Source organism: Lutjanus erythropterus, chromosome 19, assembly GCF_056507025.1.
Source record: "Lutjanus erythropterus isolate fLutEry1 chromosome 19, fLutEry1.hap2, whole genome shotgun sequence".
Classification (NCBI taxonomy): Eukaryota; Metazoa; Chordata; class Actinopteri; order Lutjaniformes; family Lutjanidae; genus Lutjanus; species Lutjanus erythropterus.
The window spans coordinates 15960145-15975526 of NC_139335.1; the positions used below are offsets into that span (position 1 = coordinate 15960145).

Consider the following 15382-nt stretch of genomic DNA (forward strand, 5'->3'; position numbering starts at 1 on the left):
CATCTGATGCTGTCATGGTCTTGAGTTGTACAGTAAATAAAATGAGAACTGAAAGTTTAACTTGGTTTACCACTGTAGAGGAAGCGGACATTGTGATGTTTTTTTTTTTTGTTTTTTTTTTGTTTTTTTTTTATTTCTACCAACTAGGAAGAATTATAGAAATAGTTTTTGTAATGGTTTCAGTGAATTTCGCAACTGCTTCCCTGTTCCCTGTTAGTCTGGGCAGAACATTGGCCTCGACTCTGCACGCCTGCCCTGCCAGGTGGGTGTGGCCCTGTGAGTCACAGCTGCACAATGCATGGCAAAGTCAAAATTTACAACATGCATGTTGTGTTTCCACTTACAGTTGGCTTTGGGTTGCAGTGAGCAGAATAGAATATATTTTTTTGTTTTTTCAGCCTACTAGCATACTTTGGAAGTCAAAATGGAAAAATGAATCCAATAAACATCCCAGAGACACACTGTGCCTATTCTTTTGTCTTGCTTTCTCCCTCCCCTGTGAGTGAGTCACTTCCCGTCAGGCCTGCTGCCAGCTGCAGGAACAACGGCACTCTAAGCGGACACTTTGTCCCTGTGTTTTATTTGTTTTTGTTTAACAACAAGAAAGCCTTTCTGAAGCTGACTTACTAAAAATGACACGTACATCAGGAAAATTGATTGAGGTTTAAAGTCACTGTTTGTTGTCTGCAAATGGATTTCCGTGCATCAGACAGAAGAAACTTCCCACCCTGGGATCAACTGTCATGCAATACCTCCTTTCATCAAACCTCTTGTCTTTTTTGTTCTTTTATTTCTCCCCCACTTTCTAACTTTCCCGCTCTTTGTGCTCCACTCTTCCCTCGTTCCTCCCTCCTGTGTATCTCTCTCAGCTCCAGCTACTCCACGGCAGCGTTAGAGTTTGAGAGGGAGCACAAGATCGCCGCTGTGTACGAGTCGCCCAGGATGTCACGGCGGAGCCTGCGTCTGCAGACCGGTGCCGGTCACCATGGCAACGAGAGCCTGGCTGATTACTCCCAGAACCACAGCAGCAGCAGCAGCAGCAGCAGCAACTACACCAGCACCAGGAGAGAGACACGGTGAGACTAGAGATGGATGCACACGCTCTCATATGTCATCTTAGCAGAGAGCGCTTCTATTTCATAAAGAGTTATGATGTTTAATGTTTGTGTTGACAGCGTCAGATAGGCAATATCAGCTTGGGTTAGCTGATAAAATAACATTAGCTTGAGAAACTTTTAAGCGTGTTTATCTTTGCATGAATTTCGTTATGTTGGAAAATGTTGCCTCAGGTTTGTTGTCTTTTGTGATAATGGCTCCACAAGGTTTACCAAGGGTCTTGTTTTCCTTGACATTATGTTGAAGTTTCTGTACAGTTTGGTACCTGCAGCACTTGCCTGCTAGGTAGATCAGTACGATCCAATCGTGTGCGTCAAAGGGAACTCTTCTCAACTCTTCTCTCTCTAACATTTTCAGCTCATTTTTATTTCTTAATTAAAGTGTCAATAACTTCTGTTGTGTCTTTTGTCATCATAAATTACTTTTTATTTAGTAGTTGTCTTGTTTTCATCGGTGAAAAAATGTCAAAAACGATGATGAAAATTATTAGTCAGCAAAATAAACGCTGCCTGGCGCCCTGTGAATATGCACTTCAGTGGACAGACACTATTCTTCATTCAACAAAACTCACACCTCTCCATGTTGTGCTGTCTCTGCTCTTCCAGGACGCTGCGGAGCAAAAAGCAGCAGTCCAGTTCTGGCGGCCTGTCTTTAGCCCTGAGCCAAGCCGCCACACCAAGGAAAACCCTCTCCTTCTCAGCCGTCAGTACCCCGATTAACAGCGGCAGCAGCAGTGTCATTGTTCAGGAAGGCAACACGGCATCTGATGCCTCTCTGCTCACCTCCATCCTGGACCAGCCCCACCTGAGACAACGCACCATCACCACAACCACAACCACCACCTCTACTTCTGTAGATGGACACTGGGGTGAGTAGTTGAAAATATAGATTCAATCACAAATGATCTGTTCTGTCTGTTCTGCTTCTGCAAAAATAGTAGCCTGATATCACCTCGTTGCACTCATTTCCAGAGAAACAGCCAACTCAGTGGAGTGGGCGGAGCCAACTCAGCAGAGTGGGCGGGTTCGAAGGTCTGGACCCAGGCTATTATTTTGGCATTTTTTTAAAATAGAAGCCTACCATGCAGGATATAAAAACATAAAGCTAGAATAGTCCAAAAAGAGAGAGAAACCATAGAAAACTATACAGCTGTAAGTGCAAGTTAAGTTTCCTGTATGGTCAATATTTTCAATGCGTTAATTATTAGTGTCGTACATTAATGTGATAAAGAAATGCATTATGCCTCACACTGAACAAGCTCAAAATTATTGTAATGAATAAATAAAGATAATATGAAACATTTTAACAGTGAGATTATTTCTGTTGCTTAGAAAAATGTCTTAAGTAAAATTTGGACTCTTGATTCCTGCATCTCTTGAATATTCAGTGATGGAAAGTACATTTACTCAAGTAATTTATTAAAGTTCATTTCCAGATTATTTTAATTTTATGCTACTTGATACTTCTACTCCACTATATTTCAGAAGGAATTATTGTACTATTTTAAAATAATATCCCTAGTCCTTAGTTTAGACCCCAGTTCCTCCAGTGGAAAAGGTTCCTCTAAAGATTCCTAGTACCTGGGGAAAGTTCCTGCAGTAGAAACACAGCGTGACTAAAAGATCGTTAATACCTCGTTCACCACAGAAAGTATGTAGTTTAAGAATTAATTTGTTTGTTGTGTGTACAGATAAGGGGAGGAGCTTCAGCGGTGACCACAGCTCATCAAGTGTCAACGGCGATGCCAGTGCGTCAAAGTCGTCCCACACCACGCTTGCCAATGGTTACATCTGTAAAGACTGCTCTTTACACTCTCAGAAGATGGACTCCTTCATCACACAGTCTTCCTCACCATCATCATCATCTCAGGCTGCAGAAGCTTCCACAGACGCCCTCTTCTCCACCTCCTCCTCATCACCTTTCACGAGTATATACTCCAGAGACCGGAGTCGAAGAAACAAGACAGGTGAGAAGCAGAAGAGTTGGACTGAAGTGTCGCGTTAGAAATGCACACTGCTGTTCTTCCTCACCTGTCTTTCTAAATGTTGAAATTGACCCTTCACTAAGCCCCACCCTTCTTAGTTACTGTCAAGCTTTCCATTCTCCCATTGCACGTACGGCATTTACAGTGATAACGGTGGCAGATTCAACATCAAACTTAAGAATTGTTGAAACACTAGGTCTTTGAATGTATAAAGCAGCTTCTCATGTCTAGCTGCTCCATGTCCAGTTGACTTTTTTGTTTCCGTCTGACACATTTTAAAATAAGAACTCTGTGAAAGTGTTTGAAATATGTTAAGTTACTTTATGGCTGACATCATGGTACATGATATTATGTTAAAGACTGAGGCTTGACATCCCAGCTAACATTGATTGGACGATAAAATATGACATCATTAACGTCGGAAAAGGAAGTGTAGAGATTAGATTAACTGCAGTGGACCTTGAGATGGTCACCCAGTCAAGCCAGCTGAACAGCACTCACCCCCTCCTCAAACCACAAACCACATAACAAATCCCAAGCGGTATCTAACACAGGTTTGGTTGGTGGTAACGTTACTGCAGGTTGTAAGTTAGTTAGCTGGACGTGCTAATGTTTGCAGCTTACATTACAGCAGATAAATACAAAATTTAATCCATTCCTCACACGTGTGCTCTTGTGTTTTACATTTTGGAAAGACTATTAAAAAAACATGCAACCATCCGGACAAAGAGCATCACTCATCTTAGAGCCTCATGCACACCACTTCAACACATAGAGAAATACAAAGCTTGCCATGCCTGCGATGCCGTAGTTACGGGTGCAAATCTATGATTGGACAGTTGCTGTTTGTTGGATGGGCTTAGCGAAGGGTCAGTTATTGGAGCTGGAAGGTGCTGAATGTCCAGTGTGTGCATATCTTAATGAAGCTGTAATAATGAGAATATAATTGGTAGTGGTGTCTCTCTTCAGGTGTCCTGGTGTCTATGTCTAACACGTGTATGCGCTACAGCAAACGAGCCCTGGCCCCCGTAGTGTCTGTAGTCACCCTGGTCTTCAACAGTGTGCTCTGGTTGGGTTCAAGGGCCAAGAGCCCTCCAGGAAAAGGTACAACAACAGGAGACGTTCTTTGCTCTTCATCCATTACCCATCAGTCTCTGTTTTTCTTCTTCGATCTTTTGTGGTGGCAGTTTTCCTGAGTCACTCAGCTCAGAAAAAGATTCTCATTGATCTTGAGGAAGAATCTGACAGATTTTAGGCTCATCTCTCTTTTGCAGCTAATTTGAAATCTCCACTCCTTGTTGGTTTCTGGCTGAGCAGGCCTCTCGTCATCACTGTTAATGTCTCTGGCTGAGTCATGGTCTATTTCTATTTCACATGTGACCTCGCTGTCTTTCCTCTTATCAAGCTTTCCATAGCCTCTTGTTGTTTCTCTCTCAGGGTGTCTTCAGGGGATTTTTCTATCTTTCACTTCACTTTCCCCTCATCCAATCACCCATTTGTACTGGTAGCTTTTTTGTGTCTCCAGCTGTGCCTCAACTGTACATTTTGACTAACGGTGATTGTACGGGGTGGGTGTGTCACCAGGTGTCCTTGCATCGTTTTCGGACTCGATGAGACAAGCGGTGTCCTCCAGTTTGTCCCAAATATGGCTGTTTAAGCAGAGCGCTCTCCACAGGGTGATGGGCAACAGGGCTAATGGCTATGAAGGAAAAGGTACCAGCCGTTACTCCAAAGGTTAAAGGTCACGGCTCCTGACCTCTTCTGCCGCTCCTCTTTTAATAAATTTTCTTGTCACCATTTTTCTCTTGTCTGAGCTCTTATGCACTGTTTTTGTTTAAGGAGGAAGAAGCCTCAAATGTAGTTGAAATATTTCTTTTCATAATCTCTCTCCATCAAGTCTTCACTTTCACACTTTCTGTTTCTGAAGGAGGAAGTATACTAGAAACAAAATTAAAACTGTACACCACCCCAAAACACCATTTCCTGAATTCAGATAAAGCTAACACATGATAAGTTGCATTTTTTATGGGAGTCCTTTAGTTCAAATGAGGTTATGAGAACATTAAATGAACAAAGCAGAAGTAAACGGACATCCTGACTTGGTATGAAAATCTAAGATGTCTTTTCACCCTGTTTTCAACTGGCTGAAGTGTGGTTGCGACATCAATGAGCCTCAGAGCACAAATTTGTTTCATCATGTTGATATTTGGTTCAGTTGCAAAGAGAGATGATATTGATTAGTGTGAAGGCATTTCTCCAAAGTCATATTTTACTAGTAGCTGAAATGTGTTCTACAAGAAGACATAATTTCAATGCATGAAATGTTTATTATAAAGTGTTATAAATGTGAACTATATAGGCAGTGTGCTGCCAATCAGAAGTTTCCAGGGCGTCTTGGAAGAAGTTCTTCATGTAAAATAAAGAAATTGTGCTTCTTGCTGTAGCCTAATGTGCATGCACAAGTACTTTCAGTCATTTTGGTTGCAACTTTCAATATTTCAATATCCACTGTAATGTAGCACAAAGAGCAACGAAGATGCTTAAGAGGACAGGAATTGGTGGTGGTTCAGTGGTTTAATTACAGGACTGAGAAATTTTGATGCGTTTTCTTTGTTAGTCTCCAAAGTGACGACAGGCTTTCATTAGTCTGACTCACTGAATGCACACTGCAGGTATAAAGCTGCCATTGCTTGCTCGGTTTCAGTCAGCATCACGGCATCCACTTTCTTCATTTTCAAAGTCCCTGGGAAATGCTGACAACCTCTGAGCTGCAATCTACATGCTAAAAATGGTAAATTAGCACCTGGGGTGTTAATAGTATTAGTGTAAACAAGCTAACAGCTATTATCTTTTCTTTTGCAGTGACATAGCCTTTTTAATGCCAGGGCTCGCCTCCTAATGTGCAAACATTTCACCAAATAAGTTCCCTCTTGACACTATTTTGCAGCAGCACTGTTGCTACATCCTGGGCTTAGCTCCATCTAAGACGACTGTGATTGGTTTAAAGAAATGCCAATAAGGCAGGGTGTTTTTCCCCCTATAGCAGAATGTGCATGTATGGACAAAGACCTTTCTCCAGCACTGAGTGCTGTGCAGATTGGATTGCCTAGACTGCGAGACTAGGCTTTCATTTACACATTGTAGAGCATGAAAAACGTCACGACTGCAAATCCTGGTGGAATATGGTCAAAATGTTAATGTTCAATCAATGTGTTAAAATAGTCAGTGAAAAAACTTTCATTTTTCAACTTGCTTTGAACGTCTTTTCACCAGTGACCATAGTCACCTTTTAAGTGGAGAAATGCTCACTTGGTTAGATTGCTGTGCAGTTAGTAAACAAAATTGCTCATAGAAATTCAAATTTCATCCAAATTTCTCAGTTGAAAGCCAGAAAAAAAAAACTTCCACCACATGGGGGAAAGCCTGGATGAAAGTCCCGTGTTAAAACCACTCCTCCACCATGCTGCCTTGTTCATTTCAACATCTGTCGCTCATCGTCCCGCTGCATTACTCTCGTCGTAGTAGTAGCTGTGATGCCTAAGTACTTGCATGTACTCATGCTAATCAGTATCGTCTCTCTTTCAACCTGCAACTGAACAAATTAACAGAATGATTAGATAAATTTGTATTTTGTGATGCAGTGTTGTAGTCAGTTGAAAAGAGGGTGAAAATAGGTGTTAAACAGTCGGACTGAATATCACGCAGTTTTCAACTAAAAATCAATGTTTAAATCCCAGCTGGTGCTCACTGGGAGTTGGTAGCATGCCTGAGTGTTTGACAGCAGTTTAGATTTAAAAATGGTTAGTTTTATTTCTAGTATCCTCCTGATTTCAGATGATTCTGTTCACAGCTGCAGAAGAGTTTGATCAACTCTGAAGCTTTGGTTTCACCACATTTCTTTATTCTTGTCTCTAGCAGTTGTCAGCGTGTATCCTCTTAACTGTTCTCATGCACCTCTGTTCTCATTTTCTTCATGAAGACATGCACCGCTGACGTGTGCATTTACTCTTCTTCCTCCATCTTTCATTCCGTCATAATTTTCTCACACAACATGCTTTTGTTATGTAAATAAATGTGTTTGTGTCTGTTGCAGCTCACTCAAGTTTCTGTGGAAGCATGAATGTGAAGGGCCTGACGACTGAAGATGCATCACATCTTAATCTCAATGGTTCCCTGTGTAAGCAGACACACACACACACACACTCAGGCTCACGCTCACGCTCGTGCTCTCTCTGTACTCCGTGTGTTTTCTCATGGTAGCCGTGATTGACAGAGTTAATTATATGCGTGACCTGTGTGAGGACCAGTGAGCAGAGGTTGTGTGAACTGATTTGAGTAGTCAGCAGCCTGTTGACCGCTGTGACCTGCAGAAGCTTCTCTTTCAGTTAAGTTAGTCCTTAAACTATTTCAGTGCACCAGACACACCAAAAGTGATGATCACTCCTAACATAAATAAACTTCAGGTTAACAAGCTGCTTGGTTTTTTTTTTAGCTTCATGGGTTTTTTGCACTTATATAAAAAGTATAAAAAATGGATAACTGATGTTAAACAGACTTGACATTTTGCTAAATTAAGATATAATCATAAACATATTACAAGGAGTTTTTAGCTCGTTATGAAACTGGCTCCATTTATTACTGATGCCTCTTTATGACCTACATAAACAAACAAGACCATCAGCGAGACGATTGGCTGTTTCTATGAGTTATTCTTCATGCCCGCCCACCAGGTCAGACTCTTGAAATCAGATGGAATTATTTAGAGCATGCAGAGCGGAAGAGCCTGTGTTTACATTTTGTTTTTGATGTTATATTTTTTCCCTGTGGCAGTAGGGACGCTACCTCTAAACTTAACATAATGACAATTCCTGCAGTAGCTTTAAATAAATAACAAATATTTAAAAAGCAAGACTTTCTAAAATAAATAAACAAAAACAAAAGTATAATGGGAAAAATGAAGAAAAATAAGAGTCACAGAAACAGAGCAACACAGTCAGGAAGTCGACACAAGGCGTCTTGTTATACATTTAGCTGTGCATGTTGTCATCACATACACTATATTACATACAAGTGGCCCACTTGCATTTTCTTTTTATCACTTCTTTCAGTTCCAGTTCCGAAATCTGAGTTTGGATATATGCCGATACCAATATTATACTGATACCAGTGCTCTTTTTTCTTGATGTTCATCAGGACTCAACAATAATGCTTGCACAGTTGCCCTGGGCAAGTAAAATGCCATGTCAGGCAAATGATAAAAAACTATTAAACTATTAAATTACTTTGATAATTGATTAATCATTAAAGCATTTTTCCATGCATAATGGCAGAAATGCTGTTTTTAGCCTCTCAAATATGTAGATTTCTTGCTTTTTTCTGTTTAATATCATATTAAACTTAATACCTTATGGCCTGATGAAATAAGACATTTTAAGACATCACCTTGGACTGGAATGGACATTTATCGATATCTTTTGACATTTTATAAACATTGGAGCCCTTAAACATGACATTTAACTCTTAACATTTAACCCTGTTTAGGATCATTTATTGGCATTATTATTAGTAGAAGTATTATTAGTATTATTAATAAGTTTATATGAGGCTGAACTTCAGTCTGGAGAGCTTGTGTAGTTAGTGTAACGTAACTTGTCTAATGACATCCTTCAACACTTGTGGGCCGCTGTAGGATTCTGGTATGTGATGTTCACATACCACAAGAGTTTAAAGCTGTTCACAGATCGAAAATACACGGCTACCACGAGGTGCTTTGAAATATGGATAGGAATGCAAATCGTGTCACAAGACCTGATCTGAGTAATGCCTTAGGTCGATACCGGGTCCCAGTGATGATATTGAATCGGCTCTGTCCCATCTCTAACATATACATATGGTTTACTGTTGCTGATTCTTTTTTTTCTTTTTTTTCAAAATATTTGAATTTCTGTTGCTATATTAATTTGCTTGTAAGCCATCTTAATGTCATTCATTCACACATCCTTTTTTTTTTTTTTTTTACTGTGTTTTCTGTTTGTCCGCCATCCATCATTTCGGCACACTCAGGTGATGACTGTAAAGGGAAACAGCATTCAGAGACACACACCGTCCTCGTCACTCAGTCCTCCAGGCCTCGACGCCTTGCGGGGGCACTGTGGAGCGTCCTAGCTTACGCAGGTTAACCAGCAGTTCACTTATGTTGATGACAGCCTGTAGTTACAAGGGGAGTTTATAACTTACCCTGTTTGTAGGTGCAGTTAATCAATGAAAATGTTTCCCTCTTTCACGCTGCCTCCCTCCAGGTTACTGCCTCCTCCAGCCAGGTTACTGTGTGGTGAGAGCAGGGAAAGCGTTGGGGTCCGGGGCCGGGACGGTGCTGCAGAGGCTGCTCTCACTCTTCTGGATGCTCCTGGCCGCTCCTGGTTAGTACTGCTTTTTTCTCATCTTCTTTGAAATGCATCTTCTCTGCAAACATGGTCCGATTGTGTTCTCATTCTCGGTCTGTTTCCTTTTTGTGTTTATTCAATCTGTCCAGTGAAGGCATGCAGGGGACTTCTGTGGTTTCTTGCAACAGGATGGTACCAGCTGGTGTCTCTCATGTCTGTTCTCAACGTCTTCTTCCTGACACGGTAAGAGTTATTTCTCCACTATATATCTGCTATATTTGATATGTTTCTGTTAGTAATGTATCAGCTAGTAATGTGAAAACAATAGCTGCATTTACGCTGACCCCAATATTCATCGAATAATTGGGATAAAAGCCCAATCAAAAAAAAAATGTCTTCCGTAACCACCTCAATCAGAGGACACTGTCCTGATCCAGCAGGAATTTGATGATGGGAAAATCTTAGCACCTAAATACCATGTAAATAATTAATGAAATTCTTTGTTTCTGGTTGGAATAAATATTATTTCTGCACCTGTTTACTTAAGGCTTATGTCAAAGAATTTGACATACAACAATATATTGTCGCAAGGAACATGAGTCTGAACAGTTTTCATAAAGTTTCTTGTCTTTTTAAATTAACAGCAAATTGATCAGGTGTGTGTTATCTGACCAGTGTGTGACTCTTTGTTTCAGATGCCTTCCCAAACTCTGGAGGCTTCTGCTGTTCCTTCTGCCTCTTTTGCTCCTCCTCGGTGAGTCTATAAGAACTCTCAGTGCATTCTTCTTTTATCACAGGTGTAACCCATTTAGTGAGCCCATACAGAGAAAAATCAGTCTGTAGTGAGACAGTAGATGTCCTAACCGGCACGCATCCCCAGAGTACGCTGCACATCCAGTAGCAGATTCAGGTCAGCCTCCCTGGGCTGCTAGTGAGTTCCTCCACTGTGTGCTTCAGCACGGCTCTCACATACTTACACAGCAACAAAACATAAACACATTTCCATATTTATTTTGTGGTTACTGGGTGGACTACCCCATAATTTACATTCTTCTCCAGTGAATCCTGATTTTTATTTTGCTTTTAGTCTGTTGCAGTGTGCTGGTTGCAGCACTTAATTGGAGGAGATATTTAGCTTAGTGCACAACTTAATACACATTTACTCACTGTTCAGCCTGTTTTGTATCTGTCATCTTGGTTAGAATTTAAAATACATGAAGGATTGGAACATTTATCCATGCATTAAGAGTAGAGCCCGACCAATGTATCAGTCTAATATTGGCCTATAACAGCTGTATTCACCTGTATCTGTATCGGCATATATGTTGTGAATTTTAAAATGTTTAAATTCAATTAGATTTTTTTAGTTAAATAGGCAGCTTTATATTTATATTTGAGCCTTTTTCTAATTTGTGGGGTTCGTTGCAAAAAATGTATGTTGTTATTTATCATCTGTGCTTGAAAACTGGAACAAAACTGTATTCTGAGGGTGGGTTGAATTTTGCTCTTGAATTATTCAAAAATTTAAACTCTTATCTTTTAAACCTTGTAATGGGCCAACCTCCTAGTGATTCATTTTTTATTAAATAGCATTTTTTTTGCAGGTGAGGACTTTTTGTTAACTTCATCAAGCACACAAATAGCACCCAAAAACTTTGATGTCTTCTTATTCACAAAATAAATACCATTGTAGTGTTGACCACTGACTGTTCTTGTTGATAACAGAATTTGTCTTTGCGATAAACAACAAATAATATAATTTGTAACACAAAGAACACATGTTAGATGCACCATGAAATTTTTTGTTGGCGTAAACTCATTCTATAAATCCTAATTAACATTTATGAGTGTCCATACTTTTATGACTGAGTGGCACTGTCTGAATTACTTATCTAAGTATTTATTTACTTGAATTTGGAAAAAAGTACTGATTTCAAACACATTCAATTATTTAAGAAAACTTAGAATTAAGTCAACTCCGTCATCTGTCAGCGTAAATGCCAGCTTCATAAAATGGAGTATTTTTATTCCCTAATATCGCTATGGATCAAAAAAAATCCAGTATTGGTCATCCTCTACTTGTATGTTTGTCAACCAGCAGCGAGTGTACTTTAACCTTCACTATCTTTTGTCTACATGCAGCTTTATGGTTGTGGGGTCCGTCCACTGCTGCCCTGCTCGCCTACCTCCCAGCCATAAACCTGACTGAGTGGCGTCCTGCCTCTCCCCTCACCCTCCTGTCTAACCTGGTGCCAGCCTCTGCTCCGGTTCCTGCGTCTGTCCCCGTCCCTGCAACAGAGACTCCAATGGAGCAAACCCCAGCCACCCCGGTCTCACAGGCACCAGTAAGATACAGATAAAACAATGAACGCATTATAAGAAAACGTAGAGTGGTTGAGTGTCCCTGTGCAGCCAGTTTCACACATTCAGTCTATCCCTGAAATGTTCAGGAACATTTTCATTGAAAGCATTTGAACCAATCACAAGCCTCCAACGACTTGATACACGACTCAAGACATCAACAGTCTTTTAATGTTAATTTTAATGTATTAAATGCATGTTTATGAGCCAAGTAGACCATATTACATATGACATTACAAAAGCAGTGGACAAAAACAACTCTTTGCTGCCATGATCCTGAAAATAGCCATAAATAGACATACCCCCCATCTTCTTCTTCTTCTGCTGTTGAATTTCATGGTGGCTGGCATCTGTAAGTGTTACATTTCCACACGGGTTGCAACGGTATGAGATTTTAGATTAGGATAGATAGTTAAAACATTACAGAAATTGCATTTAAAAGACAATAACAACAAAAAGGAAAGGCAAACAAAGTCATAGTGACATTATTTATTGTTAAAGTAATCTGTATCTGCTTAATTGGAAAGCTGCAGTAAACAATAATGTTTTAAGCCCTAGAATAAATGTGCTGACAGTTTCTGCAGACCTCAAATAGTCAGTTTGTTCCACGGGAATGGTGAATAAAAACTAAACAGTGCTTCTCCTTGCTTGGTTTTGTTCCTGGGAACACTCAGTAAACCTGTTCCAGATGACCTGAGGGGTCTTGTTGCTTCATACTGTACATGAAGATGAGAGATGTATTTAGGCCTGAGACTAATTAGTGTTTTAGAAACTAGTAATGGGATTTTAAAAAGGCATGAATTAGCATCAATCTGAGTTTAAAACAGTGTGATCCTGGTAATTTACTGGGAACTGTGTGTGGAAGAGACTTAAATGACCTTATTACATGATGTATGTTATGGCTTTTTTACAGACAGACACTGTTTAGATGAATAATGCCATAGTGTGTCCGGTGCAATGCAGAACTGACTTGAGTCACCACAAAATTATAATTTGTTTTCTGGTTACTCCTTCATTCTCCTCCTCAGCCATTTCTTGCCCCTGCGGCAGTCTCTGGTGTGGACTTAGAGCGACTGGAACGTGTGGAGCGTCAGCTAGCACTGCTGTGGGAGCAAGTCAAGCAGGGTGACCAGAAGCAGGAGCAGCGTCACGGTGACATCATGGGTCTCTACAGCAGCCTGAGGGAGCAGCTCCACACCGAGACTGACAGGGAGACCCTGGGACTGTGGGTGTCCTCCCTGCTGGAGCAGAGACTGGGCGTGTTGAAGGGAGAGCTGGAGCAGGAGAACGCAGACAGAGCACAGGTAGGGAGATGAAGAGAAGAGTTACAGGAGCAACATTTCGCTTCGAAGGTTTACATGTATCTCACAGTCTTTTTGTGTGTGTGTGTGTGTCTGTGCTCTATGCAGAATGCAGAGCAGCAGAAACAGCACCAGGAGAGTCAGGCAGCACGGCTGGCTGACTTAGAATTACTGCTCAAGGCTTTGGCTGCCAAAACTGAGGTATGCACAGCAGATTCATTGTTTTTCCACTGAGAAAAAACCTTGAAAACGTGCAGAATGCGTGTGAAAATGTGGCAAGATGGCTTATTTATTTTACGTTATTTATTAGTTATTTTGATAGTTTTCATTTTTCAGGTAAATCACACATTGTGCCAGTGTTATCTTAATATCTATTTGAAATTGCTGTCTTTGGACCCAATGTTAAATTAGCCATAAAACATAAATCATTAACGTCTTCAGCTCTACAGGGACTGCATTTCCAGTATTCAGAATTGGTGTTAATTGATATATTGATTTTTAGCTAGAGTTTGTACTGTTAGCATACCTAGATGGCCCAAGGCGTCCATTGAAACCTACCATGTCTTGTCAGCTCATCAGGAAGTTGGCTAAATAAAGGCGTGGTTGTTTTCAAAGGGGTTTGACCTTTCCTCAAGATATCTGAATGACAACAGGTTCTGTAGGTATCCAAGAGTCTCTCCTTTACAGACATGTCCACTGTAAGATAATCCTACGCAGTACAAATGTGTTATTGTGACCTATTCTGTTTGAATATTTCTCCATACAGCCAACAGTGTTGGCATAGCAAATATTGTGTCTGACTGGAAAGCTGAAACTTGACCTCACTGTATAAAATGAACTGTTGTGACCTCTAGGATAATCACAGCATCATAAAACTTCACAACTTCAAACTTTCTGAGGATGTGTGGTTTACCTAGGTATAATGACAATAATGATTTGTTCTGTTCAATTCTAGGTACTTAAGTGCTTGTTATCCAATCACCGAAATCTCCAAAATGTCAAAAGTTTTTGGTACCAAATCGCAGTATTGTTTTTTTTTTTCCTCAGTGTTCCTCAAGGTCTTGTTGTCGTAATGTGGTGTTTTGAAAGGATTTTTGACCATTTTTATCAATTTTCGGGTGGTTAACAATGGTTAAATATACATCAACCCAATAACTGCTACAACTTATGAGATATATAGACCATAATTAAAATTATTAAAATAATCTTCAGGCTCCCATCTTTCAGATTATGCTTACCACTTCTATGTGGCAAATACTGCTGAGCTGCTATCTCCCTCTAAACTTATAAATAACCTTGAACATAAATAGATAAAAAGTAAAAGGCCATACCCCGTAACAAAGTAGAGAATATACTGTAAGTATGCAGGTAATGCAGGTCAAATGGTAAACATTAACAAGGAACACACAAGACGTGCAATCCCTGAAGGGTAATTATTAACTTACAAAACTGTAGTACAGCTACTGTAGCATGAGGTGGTGGCACGTGTACCACAACAGTCGTAAAAAGACAAAAGAATATACTGACAAGCTCAGACAGGTGAGGACAGACAAGAACAGGTATGCAGACGGATTTGGTTTGAAGTGTGAATAAAGAAACAGCAGTGCTATATCAAATATCTGGGAGTGTACTATTATTATTATCATTAATTTGTCCTAAGGAGTTTTGTATTTTCGGTGCTATTGTTAATCCTCTCGTATGTTGTGTGTTGTAGGAGGTGCAACAGAAGCAGCAGCAGTACGAGCATGAGAAGCAGCAAAGAGAGACAGAGGTTGTCCCCTCAGCAGAAGACACAGCTCCTGTCAGGTAAAAAAACCCACAAGAAATAGAGCTCCATTTTCACCAAATATTTAAGGTGTAGTACTCTTGAAACCTACACCTACATGTACCTAAATCCGAGATCTAATTTGCATTTCTACCACAGACTGTATTCCACCAGTAGGGAAACAAGAAGACTTTTCTTTGTCTTTGTCTTTGTACTGCTCAGCTCACTTGGCACCTCGAGAGAGAGACATACCTGTCAACACTGGGATTTGAAAATAAGGGAAATTTTCCAGTGCCTGTCTCGGGCAGTTGACTTTCAAATGATCGTACAAAATTAATGTTATTTTTATTTGTCTACATCAATGTGAACAGTCTTCTAAAAAACAGGATATCCATAATGCTAAGTAGATAGCTGACGAGAAAAGGCTCTCAGAGCTCCGTCCAGGAGGCAGATCACTGAGTGATGGTTTAAG

At 40.3% G+C, this 15382-nt stretch overlaps 1 protein-coding gene across 10 annotated transcripts in view; it reads left to right on the plus strand.

Annotated features, from left to right (window-relative positions):
• sun1b (Sad1 and UNC84 domain containing 1b) overlaps positions 1-15382 on the plus strand; it is a 43406-nt gene that overhangs the window by 22773 nt on the left and 5251 nt on the right. For 4 of the 10 annotated variants that reach the window (XM_084743374.1, XM_084743368.1, XM_084743369.1 and 1 more), the window contains 15 exons: positions 870-1076; positions 1722-1984; positions 2088-2147; positions 2807-3082; positions 4070-4204; positions 4685-4813; positions 7194-7277; positions 9164-9274; positions 9400-9519; positions 9633-9726; positions 10179-10237; positions 11626-11828; positions 12873-13148; positions 13254-13346; positions 14860-14951. In XM_084743374.1, the coding sequence (XP_084599500.1) occupies positions 943-1076; positions 1722-1984; positions 2088-2147; positions 2807-3082; positions 4070-4204; positions 4685-4813; positions 7194-7277; positions 9164-9274; positions 9400-9519; positions 9633-9726; positions 10179-10237; positions 11626-11828; positions 12873-13148; positions 13254-13346; positions 14860-14951 (2129 nt within the window). In that variant the 5' untranslated portion in view covers positions 870-942. The remainder of the gene's footprint in view (positions 1-869; positions 1077-1721; positions 1985-2087; positions 2148-2806; positions 3083-4069; positions 4205-4684; positions 4814-7193; positions 7278-9163; positions 9275-9399; positions 9520-9632; positions 9727-10178; positions 10238-11625; positions 11829-12872; positions 13149-13253; positions 13347-14859; positions 14952-15382) is intronic. The other 6 variants (XM_084743372.1, XM_084743373.1, XM_084743371.1 and 3 more) reach the window with 6 other exon arrangements.